This window comes from Aquila chrysaetos, chromosome 8 (genome assembly GCF_900496995.4).
Source record: "Aquila chrysaetos chrysaetos chromosome 8, bAquChr1.4, whole genome shotgun sequence".
Taxonomy (NCBI): domain Eukaryota; kingdom Metazoa; phylum Chordata; class Aves; order Accipitriformes; family Accipitridae; genus Aquila; species Aquila chrysaetos.
Window position 1 is genome coordinate 38,451,984 of NC_044011.1, and position 17,605 is coordinate 38,469,588.

Here is a 17,605-nt window from a genome sequence, read left to right on the forward strand (position 1 = left end):
TCGGCCAGTTATCCGTCCGCTCCACTGTCTACTTATTTAGTCTGTTCTTCCTCTGTCTGCCTATGAGGATGTTTGAGAGAGCATCAAAAGCCTTGCTGAGGTCAACATAAACAACATCTGTTGCCCTCCCCTCATCCAGCAAGTCCACCTCATCATAGAAGGCTATCAGGCTGGGTAAACATGATTTCCCCTTCACAAATCTGTATGTCTACTCGCAATCACATTTTTGTCCTTCATATGTTTCTAAGTAGTTCCCAGGATTATTTGCTCCATCACCTTCCCAGGGATCAAGATCAGGCTGACCAGCCTGTAGTTCTTGGGTCTTCCCTCTTCTTGAATACAGGAGTGACAAAAGGAAGCAATGCTGTAGGAATAAAATCCCTTTCTTTAATGAGCAGCTTATCTGTAGGTCATCTGTATTTTTGTGGAAAAGGATGAAAACAAGTGGCTGAACAGAAGCAGCCAGCTTTCATGGAGGCATAACAATGTCACTACTGTTTTGCACACCCAAAATGTTCGTTGTACAGTGTGATCACATGGTTAGAAAAGGCAGTCTTGCAAACAGCCCCACAATTAGCAAAGAGAGGTTCCTCAGTTTTCACTTGCAGTTCCTGGATTTCTCTCCAAATCCTTGGATAATTGGACTTCAAAACAAAACAAGCCTGCCCCCTCCATCCCCCATGTTATTAGTAATTAATTATTTAGGTATTATTAAGTTGCAAGAAAAGGCTGGAGTTAGCTGGGTCAGGTGTAGCCTGGTGACAGCATTAAGAGCTGCAAGGTGCTATTTGTTATGCAGGGAGCCCTGCTGATGTGCCTGGCACCGAGTTCAGAAGAGTCAGAAGACAAGGAGCTCCTGCTCTCTGAGGTCCATAGGGCTGAGCCTTGGGCTGGTCACACGAGCAAGGCCTGCTCACTGTGTGGGGGTTCACAGGCCCAGGCCAACCTACTGGTCCACTAAATGTGAGTGTGAGTCAGAAGCACTAGGTAATTTCTGAGCGAATAGTCATGATTTAGCACTGCTCCTTTGGTATTTGGCAGAACCCAAATTTGTCTTTGTAGCATCTCAACTCCTCAAAGCCATCGTGCTGCCCCTATCTTGTGTTCAGAGGGAAGCAGAGATTTGTAAAAGACAAAAAGAGCTTGCTTGATCGTGATTACTTTTGCGTAGCCATCCAAAACCATGACTGCCTGCCTAGAATGTTTAATAGAAGAGGACTGTGGCAAAGTTAAGCTTTTGCTGAAAGTAGATAATAAACAAGTTGTTACGGCAGTAATAGCTGTTGTGGAAGCTAAAAAAGTAGACTGTGTGATTTGAAAGTTAAGCTTTAATGCAGAAGAGCCTCCTAGAAGCCCCCTCCAGCCTTATTTTTCTGGAAGTCTAAACACTCAGGGCTTTCTCCAGAGTATGGTATTTCTCTAATATCATACTCCGTAAAATCCCTATGTATCTCTTGTTCCAGACTGCCTGACTCAGAACACCCTGTGGCCAGATTTTGCTCCCTGTTAATGCTGGTGTAAAGAGTTCTGGCGTGTTAGTGTGCGGAAATGGAGAAGAGGATCTGCTCCCTTTTTCTTTCCCTTTGTCTGCCTCTGTGCTGCAGTGTGCACATGCATGTGGCAGCATGGTGTCCTGTGATTATGCTCATTCTGAACTTTCTCAGCCACATGCGGTAAAAGTGGCTTCACACACTAACCAGCCAAGCAGCTGCTCCCAACCAGAAGGAGATTTATGGGGTTTCATTCTGATGAAGAGCAGTCTCACTGCTAATGGTGCTTTCAGATGCTGTAGCACCCTTTGTAGGATGAGCTTGTGTTTGAGCCTTCCTTAAACTCCCTAAGGGCAGGTGGGTGTTTCAGAGCCCATTTTACAGATGGTGCATTTTGATTTGAGGTAAGCAGAGAACTTCGGATGAGATGCAGCCTGGAAGCTCGTGGCTGGTTGTGAGACATCAATATATTGAAAGCATTGTCCCGTAAGGTCCCGGTTACTGCCTAGTTTTATCATACACCTGTCGGCAACCACAAGAAGCCCCATGCAGAATCAGAACTTCTTGTTTAAACAACTTCACTCTATGAGATAGTGCCTGAGGGGGGAAAATACAGCTTGTGATCTAATAGATAAGACAGGAAAAGAGCAAGAGGGGACTTGTCAAAGAGAGACGAATGGACTTGCTGGAAGTCACACGGTAGGTAAGTGGAAGTGGACTGAATCTCTTGAGACACATCCTGGTGCTGGGTTGCTAAATTGCAATTGTTTTGATTAAGTGCCTCTCCCACTTCTGACTACCCCTTTCCCAGGCCCATTGTCAATGGATGTTTCAGCTTATTATTTATTTTATTCTTCCTTTCTTGTTACAAGAAAAGAATGGAAAACCATCTTTTTCTTCTCAGACTGCATCTTGCGAGCATCTGTCACCTGTTTTAGAGAAGAAAGTTCCCCTTCTTCTGTTTCCCTACTTAAAATGAAAGGTTTTCCTGTAGGATGTGGGTACGCCACTAGTGGAGACTGCAGGGCAGTCACAGCCCCAGCCTGAACAGGGGGGCTGCACCCACATGATGTGATGTAGGAAGCTGGCACACCAGGCAGTGCTTTGCAAAACCACTGTATGCTCCAGGGCACTGGTCTCCGATATCATTCATCCTGTCTCACCTGTGTGTATCTGTTTCCACAAACCAGGTCTGTCTCAGTGTGATCATCAATGTGCAGCACTGGATTTTTATTCATTTCCTTCCAGTGCCGACTGGAGTCAGTCCAAACCCAAACTGGAGAATGCTCCATCTCATGCTTCTCCAGGAAAATGTTAGTGTTGGTGGAGAGAAAAAAAGGTCCTCCTCTGCCCTCACCCCTTGCCTTCAACTCAGTTGTCAGTCCCATAGTTCTTGGTTTGGGCCAGGCCACTGATGCTTTTCCCATCAAAAGGCAGATCTAGTCAAAATCAGACAGCTTCAGATCCCTTCTGTTTCTGCAATGTCTAGTCTCTAACCCAGCTGTATGTTTATTATTTTAAGAATCCTTGTTATTTCTGGACACCTCTTAATGTCCAGGCACTAACTCTGCCTTCCTCTGTGCTTCCCACTGGAGCTTCCATCTCCACTACTCAGAGGTCACTTGGCCATGTTCCTGCTGCAGCTCTGGCCTTCTGTTATCAACCATAGCTAATCTAGCATGCTAGCAGGACTTTCGGAGAAAAAGCAGCATCCCTCTGGACCTAGAGAGACCTTTGAAATAGTTCACTTTCTCGTCTCTTCCAGCTCTGAGTCCTGGACATGTTGCTGACTCTGTAATCCTGTAAGCATCCTTTCCCAGTGGCCCTAGCAAATCCGGAGTGGAAGGACATTTGCTCTGTGTCTTCCATCCAATTGCTTCCCTCTGGAATCTTTTTTTGGATGTGAAGCTGTAAAACAGACATCAGCCAGGAGTATTTTAGAGAACAGGAATTTTAGCCTAAGAATAAACAGCCAGGTTCATTTGTTCACATCAGCATTTGGGAGTATAATCATATGTCTATCCATCACTCCTCTGCCTGATAACTTTAGCTAGTTTCAGCAAAATTTGACAGTAAGTTAGAAGTCTTAGAGATGTTACATTCCTTTCATGCAAACCGGCAGCTAGAGAGAGAAGGAGTAATGCCAGTGCAAGCCTTGTTAGACATCGGAGAATCCAGAGGGAAGTGGACACTCGAGAAACATGCATCAAGATGGCAAATGTCACTGCTTTGCTACTCGCTGACCAGTTTACTATTCAATGTTTTAATTCAAAGGCACTATGATGAATCTTATGACATTAGGACAAAGCTGGCCTTCATGTCCTCACAGCCAATATCTTCGTACCTGTTCCCTGCCCCGTTCTGGCCCAGGTATCTGCATATAGACCACCTTAAATCCTCTGAGGGAAGAGGGAGGATAGGTTCAGTGGATCTGTCAGTCATCAGGGCAAACATTAAGGTCGAGGATAGCAACAGGGTGGTGACTCTGAGTGTCTGCAGGGGTCCCTGCTTCCCACAGCATCACCCTTCACTTGTGTACATGTTACTCCTCCTCCTGCTCTGGGGTGCCAGACTCTTTCCAGCTGTCACATTAGCATCTGCAACCTGATGTGCTGGTATCACTGCAACAGCATTATGCAGCTTGGCGGGTATTAATGGATTAATTTATTTGCTGATCCCAAAAACCTATGGAAGGGCACAGCAGCAGGTACGCACTGAAGCTACTAACTAGTCCCTCCAGCTTCCTGGAATAGTTTGCATGTATTGACTGCATTTGCTCCCTGGTTTCATGACAGGGAGACTGAGATGATTATACTATAGTAGACCAAAAGTCTCTAGACCAAACGTGTCTGGTCCCTTCCAAAGCTCCTAACAATACAGGAATTCTCTCCAACCATAACCCCTGCATTTCTTGCTTAATACCTTGAGTGTCTATGTGCAGCACTCCGTGTTGCATACTCCAGGCTGTGCACCCTGCAAAGTGAATTGTGTGATACAGAGCAAACCAAGGATACTTTCTTAGGAGTCTCAAAAAAGGTCCAAGAAGGAAATTCCATTGAAACATGCAGGAGTGCAGCATATGTCTGAAGTTCCAGTTTGTTGAGACTGCTGTCTCGTGGCAAGACGTAGGGAATGCAGGATATACACTGAATTTCCACTGCCAGGCAGCGACACTGCAGGAAAAGGATCCCCAAACAGAGGACCTGCAGCTTTTTCAGCCAAGGGACTGGAAACATAGCAGAGTCCTTCTAATATTCCTGAATGAGGTAATTTCTCTCATATTTGGACCCTGGAGCAAAACTAGTTTGGGTTTTGGCAATAGCTCCGTGTTTTCCCTTCAGCAACTTCCAGAAAAGAACTGAAGAATGGAATTGCTTTTATTTCCATTGGTTTTCCTCTGCTATTTAGCTTCAGCCTCGGTTACTTATTGCCTGCAGGAGTTGCATGGGAATAGCTGGAGCTGGTGGCAGCATCTTTGTATTTGCTACACAAGAAGCAGGGAGACAGCCTCTGTTCAAATTCAGACAGAGTAGATTTTGAACCTTGCAAACCTTTCATGTGTGATCAGTCAAAACAGAGCATTCTTCTGGCTTGCTTTAGCCGCTAGATACAAGCCAAACCTCAAAGGAGAGTTTGGGAATGTTGATTTTTCCTCCTTGCAGTATGAGGGAGTATTTCATCTGCAGACAGTTCTCTCCTGGGTAAGAAGCATTTCCTGTTCTTAAACGAACAGAGAACTGAGCTTTTCCTTCTATAATTAAGAAGACTCCAGCTGAGGCCCTTTTTCTGCTCTTTGCTAGAATCTGAAATTATCTCCTCCCTTACTGTGAGTTTTGAATGTTTTGCTAGCCTTGTTTTCCCTGAACTTACACATTGTCACATACCCTGAGAAAACCTATTCCATTGCCTTTTGTAGGAAATGCACTTGTCTCATGAGAAGGCTGCTTGAATGATTTCTACCCTAATTTGACAGATCAAGGACATATTTTTCTTAAGCTTTTGTACCAAATTTCAGAGTCTTCTGAGCTCCTGTGCTCGCAGTTAGAAGTCACAATAAGAAATAGGACAGACTTACAGTGATAATCGGAGAAGTGGGAATAGTTCGTCAGTTGAAACTGTATTTCTAGAGCTGTAGGCTTATGGGAAATGTGTGAAACAGCAGCAGGTAGTCCAAAATCAAATGCAGAAAAAGAAAGGATCATTTAGGCAAGTGGAGAACTAAAATGAGAGAAATGAGAAATAAGTGAACAGTGGCTATTCAGCCTAGTTCGAGTTTAACTATCTCATAACCACTGAACAATACAGTATAAAACAATTCATGGTTCTGTGTGATTACTTTTTGAAATTGATAGGTGCGTATTAGATTAGAAAATGTTGAAAGGCTACCAGAGCTGGAGAGAAGGTTAAAAAAAGCACACCTACTTGTGTGACTTTTGTGATTCTAGCCATTGCTGTGGACAGAATGGCTGTAACATAGACCTGGGCCAAACAGGAGGGGATTGTAGGAAAACCTTTAGCATTAGCAGGTAGGATAAAACAGTAGGAAGCTGTTATAGCTGCCTTTTTGTTCTGATGAGCAACCCCTGCTGTGCACCAGTTAGTGTACTACTGTGCAGAGTTGCAGCAGACTTAGAGCAAATCTGAACCTGTCTCCTTTGAAACCGTATGTTCTCTCTGTTGGTGATAGGTAAGTAATAGCTAGAATTAAACGTTCTTGTTTTCATTATTATTTGGGGGTTTCCGTTATGTTTTCAGAGAGCTATTTCCAGAGCTAGGCATAGACTAGCCAAGAGCTTTGGCAGCAGTCCTCTGGTTACTCATAATGCAAGAATTAAATACCTCAGTGCCCAGTATTAGATTTGATAGAAGGGAATATGTGCTCATGCCCCAAGCTATGTGGGCTATTTGCTCAAGCCTACCTGCCTCAGCTATGGTAAATGGGGAATGCTCTAATGTGACGAGTGCGTCAGGGAAGTCACTGCTGGCTGATCTGATGCTGGAAGCCCCTTATACCACCAGTGCAAGGTTTACTGGAGAACATGTCTCCAAGTGCTCAGGCTGCAGCCCCCCTGATGCTTGGCAGTGAGTTTCATCTAGCTCTGAAGAGACCTTTCTTTGTTGGAGTGAGAATATTTAGCAAAAAATGTCCCTCAGAGACTAGACTACCATTGTATTTTGGTCCTGAACAAACCCAGACAGCTTTCATTCTCTTCTCAATGTGAGCTCTAAAGTCTGCAAGAATCTCAAAGCGCTATATTAGTCCAAGAAACCTTTACAGTAAGAGGTATCTGGGCAACAGGCTTAAACAGGAATTATATCTACAATGAGGGAGGTTTCTTATGGGTGTAAATCAGCTTGCTCCAGGTGTGTCTTGAATAACCCAGAGACCCTGGGCACAGTGCCTGAACGTATGCCATTCTCCACATGTGCGAAAGTCTAGTGAGGTCAGACTTCCAGCACATGCCAGGAAAGCAATGCATCACGTGCAGCTGGACTCCCTGTACACACTGTGCAGAGCTGCTCTGTGCATAAACAGCAAGCCATATTAATTGGCCTATTTGTGTCCACATAGAGTAACTCCACAGCATGTATACTGCAAGCTCAGTCCATCTGGAATTACACGCAGCACCCATCCATGGAATCTACCTCTCAGCCATGCCAGGGCAAATCTGCTTTGAGGACAGGCTTACATCAATGTCAGTTTGTTCCAGCTGTCTGTCATTTTTCATTCGCTTCACATTGTTTTATAGCCCTTCTCACCTGTTGTCTTTGTCCTCTTCTGTCCCTTTTATGCCTGCTCTGTGGCATGGCAGGGAGATGCCATGCATGCATCACCTCCTGAGCCACAGTGGGAACATCTGGAATTCTGCACAGCTTTTATAGTGCTTTGAGCTCACCAACAAGGTTTTTACACAGAATTGCACTTTTTCTTCCAGAAAGGCCAGCTGTGATATGTATCCAGTTCAGCCAAATGAGCTTCCTGACAAAGTGCATTCCACAGCTAGCATTAGCTCGCCCAAGGAAACCACCCTTTGCTATGTACATGGAAGGGTTTTAATCCTGCTGTCCCGTGGCAGAGTGAGGTATCGGATGATGACCCTAACAAATGGTCCAATTTTTTTTTTGGAGCAAAAAGCACTGGAAAGTGAAAACTGCATTAGAAAACACCCTTTTACCCCTCCCAGGAAATCCTTTCTTTTTATGGGAATAGTCAAACCTTGTAAAGGAAAGTTCTTGTTATTTGGGTTAATGAATAGCTAATTGCTTTGCACAACAGTGGGAGCTGGACTAGATCCCAGGCCAGGAGCATTGCTAGTTAAGCCCAAGTTGAGAACTGTCAACCTGGAGTGAAACTCAAGTGTTTTAATGCAGTACCATTGCAAGGCAAAATCGGTGCTCACGCTGCTGAAGGGGTTGCCAAGTTTGCTTTGCCCGTGTGGGATCAGCATGATATGTGTTACTGTTACATTCATAAAGCTGTCATAAATAATTAGCATACACTTTCTACTTTTGAATAATCCTTAATAGCAACTTTTATTCCCCTGAATGGCCTCCAAAGAGGAGCCTTGCAGATAGTCTAAAAAAAGCAGCCCCAAACATCTCTCTTTGTAAGCACTGTCCTCTGCAAATTAGACACAGAGGCCTTTGGAATGGTCTTCTTTCCAAATGTCTGCTGGTTTTATGGAGGCTAATGATGTAACTGAGAAGCAGCGTCTGCACTTTAGGTTGAATTCAGACATTTTCCATGCTAGAATAATTCCAGCTGCTTCATTTGCTTCCTTTTCCTGTAGATTCCTTTCCGATTGATATATTTCATACTGACTGTTTTTACGGATATTGGCACTGGTCAAACAGAATTCCTGACCAAAATCCAGACAGAAATTTATTGTAAAATAGTATCTGTCTTTCCTAGCCAACTGCTGCTCATTTGGAGTAGCAGGGAAGGTGACTTTAAATTTGTATTTTAGTTACACAAAGTTAGTTCAGGGTTTTTTTGCATTTTAGACTAAAATGGAAATCCAGGTTAGGTGTCATGTATGGACCATTCAGAGTAGTGGAAGCAGGAGAAGAGGAGGGGACGCATGGAAGTCAACGAAGCACAGTGGACAAGTCTGTCTCTACCAGGAGCAGTTATGTGAGCCCAGAGCCCCCAAATTAGCTTGTCCTGGCTCCTTAGTGTAACAAGAAACACACTGTAGGGTATCAAAGAAAAAGGTCTTCTGGGTCAGAACCTGATGTTGTCTCTCATCCCAAGAGCCAGCTCTTGTTTCAGCAAAACTTTGAGGTTTGCTGAGGACTGGTAATAGAAGCTGCAGTGGCCTTAGAGATTTCTTCCATAGCTGCAAGAATACACTTCCTCCTGTCTGCCACTTACAACCTGCAGTTTACATTAACAGTGGGATCATTACATTTTTCACCTTCAGTTATGCAGACAGTCCCAAAATTGGCCTTCACACTCTGAAGCAATCCAAGTCCTTCATTTCTTTGGACAGTTAGTCTAGTGAGAATATTGTATTTTACATATAATGGCCATAGGAATATAATGGTCCCACTGTACATACATACTCTTACAGCTTATATCTTAAAGAAATCCTGTAATAACTTTAAGAACAAATAATCATCACGGCTGTAGCCTTTTTTATGATGGCAAAAATCGGTAAAGAAGGAAAATGCGCTGTTTGTTTAAGCCAGTGTTTTAACATACATGAAGTTAATAGTAAATCTCAGGCAGCAACAGAGCTCTGCAAATTGGTGGGATGCTTGTGAGTACAAACGCTATAACAATTCCAGTGTCTAGTAGCTGTACAAGACCTATTCATGCTTATCATGGCTTATTAGAAGTAGAGCAATGTGTTGTCATGCTGAATCTTGAGCATGTACAGGAGAATAGAGAAATCCTTCCGGGACTGTCTTTTTGCAGCATGCTTGACCTTGTCTTCAACATGGATTTGCGTAGAGGATCCTGGGTGTATGGAGTTCATTGCAGGCTCAGGTTTGCAAAATGTCAGAACTGGTAATCCTTTCCTTGACTCTGGAAGTCAGACTCTCCCCTCAGTTGTCCTTGGGGAATGAAGCTAAGTCATTACTCTGGATTTGGGAGCAATATTTGGGTGAGAAGTTTTTCCTGACTGTGATGCAAAATGATACAAGTGCCTCAGCAGTCTTGCATTCATGAAATTGTAGTGCTGCTTATCATCAAATTAGCAATACCCCCTTCTCTTGCAAATGGGCTTCTTTATAGTCTAACGAAGAATGTGATCACTGAAAAGCAGTCAGTGATACACTATGTACCATTATTTTCTGTGTTGACAGTTGAGAAAATAATATCGTAGCATAGAAGTTTAGTTTGAATTGTTTATTGGACTAAAAGCAGTTTAAAAACCAAGAAATAAATCCAGCTGTTACAAAAAAATGTGGTGTTTGAGGTGGATGAACTTTCATTCTGGGAACTATTTTCTTGTCTGCAGATCATTTGCAGGAATGTAAAAACTAATGTTTTTTACTTTTCTTTGTATACAAATGTAGAACAAGCTGACCAATTAAGAATTGGATACCAGCCCATTTAAGGAAGATCACTGCATTTAGTTTTGCTATTTGACCTCAGCAGCAGAGTGGTGTGACTGAGTGGTGTGACTGAAAATATACCTGCACTGCACAAAATCAAAGTCTGCTAGACAAATAATAGCAATGTCCTTTTCTAAAGCATCCTTGAAAAATACTTGTACATAATTTCTTGCTAAGATTGATCTCTGCCAAGAAACTTAAATAGTCGATTACTAAATAGTACAGTTTTGTGACTCTCAGTTGAAACTCAACTTCAGGTAGGGTTTCATTGCATAGAAGGTGCAAGGAGGAATACAATGGACTGTGTTACCTTATAGTGGCCTTAAGATAATAATTGATATTAAGTGGTCTAAAGATTTATAGTTCAGTCACCCATGACACCCAATCCGCAGCTTCCAGCTTCCCTATTGCTTCCCTGGAGAAGCCAGCCTTCCCGAGGAGGTCTCCCTCACACAGTAGCCCCTGCAGAAATGCCTTGAGGCACTCCACCTGAGTGCTCCCTTGACGATACTGCAGGTGATACAGTTTGAGAACTTCATATAAAAATGCCCAAAGGGACAGTGATTAAGCTCCCGAAGAGAAGAATGGGGAACTGAGGAGAAGCACAATCCTAGCTGAGGAACAGGATTAGAGAGGTGGCTTTACTCCCTGTAGCCTTCCTATGTAGCTTTAGGTTTATGTCATAAAATCATGTTTTTAAATGTATTTAGGGCTTAAAGATGCAGGTGAGTGCCTTTGGTTAGACTCCAAAGCCTCTAAAAATGGCAGTTAAATAGCTCCACAGCTTTGAGGACCTGTATCTCAGTTCTCCATTTGCACAGTGGATGTAGTTGTGGCTCTGCCATGGAGACGGCTACGCCAGAGCCTGTGATGTGTCTGGGTACCTTAGTGATGATATCTCTACACAGCCCTGCAGGCAATAAGTTGTCTCTGCTTGATTTGCCTCAGTGCTAAATAATGGTCAGCCTGTGCTAGTGTGCCATGATGCTTTGATATTACCGATGATTTTCAGCAGCTTAGGTTCAGGCTGTGAGATTACTGACTTGTTTCCTTCACCGAGATGAGTAAGAGTAGGGAAGAAATTATGTGGTTTTGTATGTCCTTGTTTATTTTCCCCCACTGTGAAGCATTAATTGGTGACTGTGGCGGGTTGACCCTGGCTGGATGCCAGGTGCCCACCAAAGCCGTTGTATCACTCCCCCTCCTCAGCTGGACAGGAGAGAGAAAATATAACAAAGAGCTTGTGGGTCAAGATAAGGACAGGAGAGATCACTCACCAATTACCATCATGGGCAAAACAGACTCAACTTGGGGAAAACTAACTCAATTTATTACCAACCAACCAGAGTAGGGTAATGAGAAATAAAACCAAATCTCAGAACACCTTCCCTCCACCCCTCCCTTCTTCCTGGGCACAACTTCTCTCCCACATTCTCTACCTACCCTCCCCCAGCGGCACAGGGGGACAGGGAATGGGGTTTACGGTCAGTTCATCACACGTTATTTCTGCCGCTTCATCCTCCTCAGGGGCAGGACTCATCACACTCTTCCCCTGCTCCAGCGTGAGGTCCCTGCCATGGGAGACAGTCCTCCATGACCTTTTCCAACGTGGGTCCTTCCCACGGGCTGCAGTTCTTCACGAACTGCTCCAGCATGGGTCTCTTCCACGGCACGCAGTCCTTCAGGAGCACACTGCTCCAGCGTGGGTCCCCCACGGAGTAACAAGTCCTGCCGGAAAACCTGCTCCGTGGGCTCCTCTCTCCACAGATCTGCAGGTCCTGCCAGGAGCCTGCTCCAGCGTGGGCTTCCCATGGGGTCACAGCCTCCTTCAGGCACCCACCTGCTCCGGCGTGGGGTCCTCCACAGGCTGCAGGTGGAGATCTGCTCCACCATGGACCTCCACGGGCTGCAGGGGGACAGCCTGCCTCACCATGGTCTTCCCCACGGGCTGCAGGGGAATCTCTGCTCCCGCACCTGGAGCATCTCCTCCCCCTCCTTCTGCACTGACCTGGGGGTCTGCAGGGTTGTTTCTTGTACGTGTTCTCACTCCTCTCTCTGGCTGCCATTTCTGTCTGTCCCAGCAACTTTTTTTCCTTCTTAAATATGTTATCACAGAGGTGCTACCACTGTGCAATTGCTGATGGGCTCAGCCTTGGCCAGCGGCGGGTCCATCTTAGAGCTGGCTGGTATTGGCTCTGTTGGACACAGGGGAAGCTTCTAGCAGCTTCTCACAGAAGCCACCCCTGTAACTCCCACACACACTACCAAAACCTTGCCACACAAAGCCAATACGGTGACTGAATGCAAAATTTCTTTTCCCCTCTTTGTTCTTACAGGACTCACATAGGAGTTAATTGCCAAAAAGAAAACTGCATGATGTAACAGTATAAGGGATGACAAAGCGCATGTGGGGGTGGAACAGTTTGAAATGCTCTGAGGTCCTAAGGATGCTACTCTAATAATAATACTTATTCTTTGGCAATAGGGAGTAGGCAAAATAATCTGTGATATAATGGTCTGACTTGTCATTTATGGCTTGCAAGCCAGTGTTTAGCCACTCAGCAGTTTAGGATTACAGAATTATCAGCAGAGAGAAATACTGTTGCTTGAAATTGTGACATGGTTCTATAAACTTCCTTCTTTTACAGATTCGGTTAAACAGCAGAGGACTTATCTATTCTGTTGGTCTCCTGCTGGCATCTGTTTTTGTCACAGTATGTATATAGTCTTTCATTCTTCATTTCCAAAAGAGTGATTTTTATAGATGTTTTCTTCACCTGTTCCTTTCTCACCTCCAGCTGTAATAGTGGTTGCAAAGCCTGTTGTTAAGGGGTAGGAATTGTCATTCCTATTGTAAACTTTCCAAGACCTTAATCTGGCACTTTGCAGAAGCTATCACTGTCACAAGATGGCTCTCATTTGTATGTTTTTTATGGGAGGAGCCCGGGAGATTCGTTAGTAATTGTTAGTTATTTTTCATGCTAGAGTTGAAGCAGAACCCCCTTGATGTATGATGAGATCCGTTCTCCTGTTGGACAGGTAGACAAAATGCTGTACAGTTTGCTTTGGCCCTGTCTAGGAACCTTCTGAAACACAATGCAGACGAGAACAAATAGTGCCTGGACATGACAATTTTTCTATTGAAATCAGTGTCTCATGTTCCCTGACCTGTCTAAGTCCAACATAGCAGACTAGAAATTATAGAGAGAAGAGGATTTATGTGACATCTTCCAAATCATGAGACCAGCTGCTATAGGGAGTCCTTGTGTGCGTTGCACACCAGCACCATTCCCATGTACACAAGACTTCAATCTTTTAAGAAGTTTGTGTGGAAGGAAACTAAGCAAAGTCAAGCCCAGCCTTAGACTGTGTGGCTCTAGATTGAGATGCAGAGGGGCACATGAAGTATTTTGAGTGAAGAAAAAGGAATCTGGCCTTTGAAAATGTTTCTGATTGAACTAAATGGGATTGTTCTTGGCAAAATTAAATTCATTGCAAAAACTTAAGGCCCTTGGGCCAGGACTCAAGGTGATGCAAGTCAGTGTGGCTTCCATGACTGTGAGGGGGCTACTCTGATTTACTTCAGCTGTGGTCTTCAGCTCACTTGTTGCAGTACTTGCATTGTGATTGCTTCCAGGTGACCATGATCAGTAAGGGGACAGTCATCTACATGCTCCTGTAATTGAGAAGGGCATTTACCACTTTATTCAAAATGTTCCTGCTGTGGTGGCTTACTCTGTGTTTATTGTAGGTTTTTGGCGTCCACATGAACAAATGGAAACTGGATAAGAAGCTAGGGTGTGTGTGCCTTTCCCTTTACGGCATCTTCCTGTGTTTCTCCATCATGACAGAATTCAATGTTTTCACTTTTGTGAACTTGCCAATGTGCAGAGATCACTAATGCAGGTGGCAGACTGTCGGGAGGAACTTCCTTCTTACCTGTGCAATACAAACCACGGCTGGCATCTCCTGAATGCGGTGCACCTCCAAGTCGTGATGTATATCCTGTTCACTGTTCATAGGACCCGTGGCCCCATCTAGGTCTGCCCTCTCCCTGACCCCTCACAACCTGGAAAAATCCTGCATCGATGTGAAGATTATTTTTTTCAACATTCATGTGGTTTCCTAGCTCAGTTTTTGAACAGTGTGACTGGGACTCTAGATGAACTGGCTGCTAACTGGCGTCAAGCCAGGTAAAACTGGTCTGCTACAATTCCTTCTTTTTTTAAGTTATTTGATGGAAGACTAATCTAATTTATGACTTAAGACTATTGCTACAATGCAGAAGAGGGTACATCATACAGGGGCTGATTTTAAGGAGAATCATGGGAATTTTTTTGGTTGGTTTTGTTTTTGGTTTTTTTTTAGTTTTGTTTTGGGGGTTTTTTTGTTTTGTTTTTTTGTTGTTGGGTTTTTTTTTAATTGCCAGAGATCAAAGTCCTCTCTTGCAGCTTCTCCTTCTGAGTGCTGGGTCTCCTGTAACGATCCAAAGGTCACAGGGCAGTGTAATATGGGAATACAATTCAAGGTACTCGGCATATGAATGGATTTACTGAGTATTAAAAGAAGATTGTCAAGGCAACAGATGATGACTTTTTACCATAAAAAATTAATCTTGTACAGGTGTGATGAGGAATGCAAGGTAAATGTGGATTCAAAGGGTAAACACTGCTACCATTTAACTACTAATGTTGGAGTTTTATTACTAGGTTGTTTATGGTTTTTCCAAGCAATAGTTTGATCGCCAGCCCAGGAGGGCTACCAAGGAGGTGTCCTGGTTTTTAAAGGCCTGCACGTCGAAATGGAAGGTCAGAATTTTCTCTGCTTCACCAGATTTCTTGTTTTGGGGGGATTCAATAGTTCATGTCTTATTTGTTCTGAGAAGGACATAAGTACGTGTTGGAACTTTTCTAAATGAGTTACAGACACTGGTTTCTTTAAAAGGAAAGAGGCATATTTTGCACAGACATAGTTACTGAAGTCATAATTTGCCACTCTTTAAAGAATACACTGGACCTGGCCAGATATTTGTCGTCTTAAGCAGTTGAACTTACCTGATAACAGATCATGTGGATTCATCACCCTTCCTTTGGGAGGGAGGAAGACACAGAGAGATGGCACTTTTTAAAATGTGGAATATCTTCAATGCAGACTCGCTCACAGATCTTAAGTTATTGTGAAAGTTTAGCTATTCATTGTTCCAATATCCCTGCTAGATTTTGTATACTTCTGTATTAATATCCGGGCAGATTGCACCCCATGAGAAACACCATCACAGCTTCATTTGTATGTATTGATACTGTGGATTCTTGCCAGTGCTGGCTCTTGTATTTACTTTAAGCACTGATCACTTCTGATTCATTTGGTATGTTTTTTCCTCTTTCTTGTATACGTTCTACTATGAAATGTATTAAGATACTACCAGCTAGGTGAATGTTTTTGTCTATGGTTCAAACAGTGGCAAATAATGGTAGTAAAGGCACAGCAAACCCTACATAAAAGAAAGGGAAAAAAAAAAAAAAAAAACAAAATGCCAAATACTAAGCTATAGCAGGAAAAAAACCTCCCAACTCAAAAAAAAAAAAAAAAAAAAAAAAAAAGCCCCATTCACAGACAGAAAGCCAATTTTTATTTCATTTGCACTTTTGGAAATTATTTTTTGGTTTAATTTTCTTTGGGGAAAATGTTGTAAATCAAAATATTTACACCCTGTGGTTTCCATTCAGCTCAGCACCTGGTTTTCTTTCTTTGTTACACTAAATGTGTGGAGGCGCTGGCAGCTGTTGCACTGTGCGTGTCAAAGCCCAGCAGAAAAAGCTGTGTACCGCTGGGTTCGGTGAACAAAGTGTGCTTGTGGATCCCTGGCAAGAAGAAGGAAGGGTCCAGGGACAGGTAGTAGAGAGAGTCAATGACATGCCTGCATCATTGTTTTTCATTCTGGAAAACAATTGTGTTGCTACTTGTTGAGCTATGCAACCTGTTGTTTGAGCAGCCTTCTTGTAACTATGCCTGCTGGAAGTCCTCTTGCATTAGGAAGCCCACTGTACCTTCCTGTTGTTTTTTTTGTTGCTGTTGTTTCTTTTTCTGTTGTTGTTAATGAGATTAATAATAATAATAACAATCACTAAAATGCCTAAAATACTTCCTTAAATCAAACAATGTTAGCAACAATGTGGCATACTTCACTAAAATCCACCCCACAAACACACCACTATACTCTCGTAGCAAGATGCAGTTGCTCCTAAGCAGAGTGTTTCCTTGCTGACAGAAGGGACAGATTTGGGGAAGGGAAAAAAAAAAAAAAAAAAAAGAGAAGTTTCACATCAGGGCCTATTATTACTTCTATTTTGAATATTTATACTGCTGCTCCAATGGAGCCAGTTGGATCTATTTCTACGAAATAGCCATTACCTATCCCGTGGCACAAAAACTGCATGAGTATTTTTTAGGAACTTTTCCTATTGGTGTGCATTAAATACTGTAGTATATCGTAGCTTTGCATTGTGTGTAAAACCTGAAATACCTTGTTTTGACACTTGTGTGTTGTGCAAGTTGTTTGTTCTAAGCAGAAGCAAAAGGTACATTGAACTGCCGTTATCTGTGCCATATATGAATTGATGAGCACTTCCTATATTGACAGTTTCAGTGAGATGTGCTTACCATTTGCAACCAAATCAACCGGTGCAGACCTGGTTTGGAACAGGATAGACCAACTGAATGTGTGCACTCTTGTTTTTGTCTCCAAAAGAGAGCCTCTCAAGTTTGTTAGCATAATCGAAGCCTGTGGAAAAGTCCCCAAAGCAAAAAACTTGAGCAATTTTTAGCATCCTTCCTGTACAACATCTCTAAAACTCACATAGACAGTTATATCCAAATGCTGTGCATATTAATAGCTTTACTTCACTGAGCCAAGCAGAGGACTGAGTCTGAGGGGTTCTCTCCTCCCGACGCTGGATTCTGGAAGTTGCTGGCTCTGAAAGGGGGGACAGCCAGCGCCTGGCTTCGGTTTCCCAGTGAGAAGCTCTGCAGCACCCGTTGCTGCCCAAGACGTGGGCCACTGTTGAGGCGCGGGGCCATGGGACTGGCGTCCATCGAGGGCGTCTGCCCCCTGCCCTGCACGGGCACCTCGGCTGGCAGAGCCCCTGGGGGTGTGGGGCGGGATGGGGACGGGGCATGGTGGGGCTGGGGCTCGGGGGGTGGCTGGGGGGTGGCTGCCTGGGGGGGAGCAGAGAGCTGAGGCACAAAGGGGCTGTGGAAAGGCCCAGGGGTTGGGGTTGGGGGGATCCAGAGGTGAAGCCAGGTTGGGTTGGGTTTTTGAATATGACTGTGATTCATTTGTGGTTTTATTCTTCTGAAAGCAAGGGTCACCTTCATGTCTGAGGCTGCTCTGGTCTTTGGACCAGTCGACTGTTTTTGTTTCCATTCCTAGCAGTTTCAAATGATTGCTAATGAGTATTTCAGAGAGATTAAAGAGCCTTTTCCTCAGTGGAGAGCACTTCACTGCAGCTCTGACTTTGACTTGATTTAAATATGTGATCCCTTGCTCGTTT

The 17,605-nt window shown here is 43.8% G+C and overlaps 1 protein-coding gene across 3 annotated transcripts in view; it reads left to right on the forward strand.

The window, feature by feature from the left end:
- Positions 1–16,590, forward strand: part of SLC24A3 (solute carrier family 24 member 3) — a 187,332-nt gene extending 170,742 nt beyond the window's left edge. For all 3 annotated transcript variants that reach the window (XM_030021792.1, XM_030021794.1, XM_030021795.2), the window contains 2 exons: positions 12,704–12,769; positions 13,807–16,590. In XM_030021792.1, coding sequence (XP_029877652.1) covers positions 12,704–12,769; positions 13,807–13,956 — 216 coding nt within the window. In that variant the 3' untranslated portion in view covers positions 13,957–16,590. The remainder of the gene's footprint in view (positions 1–12,703; positions 12,770–13,806) is intronic.
- The last annotated feature ends 1,015 nt before the right edge of the window (positions 16,591–17,605 follow it).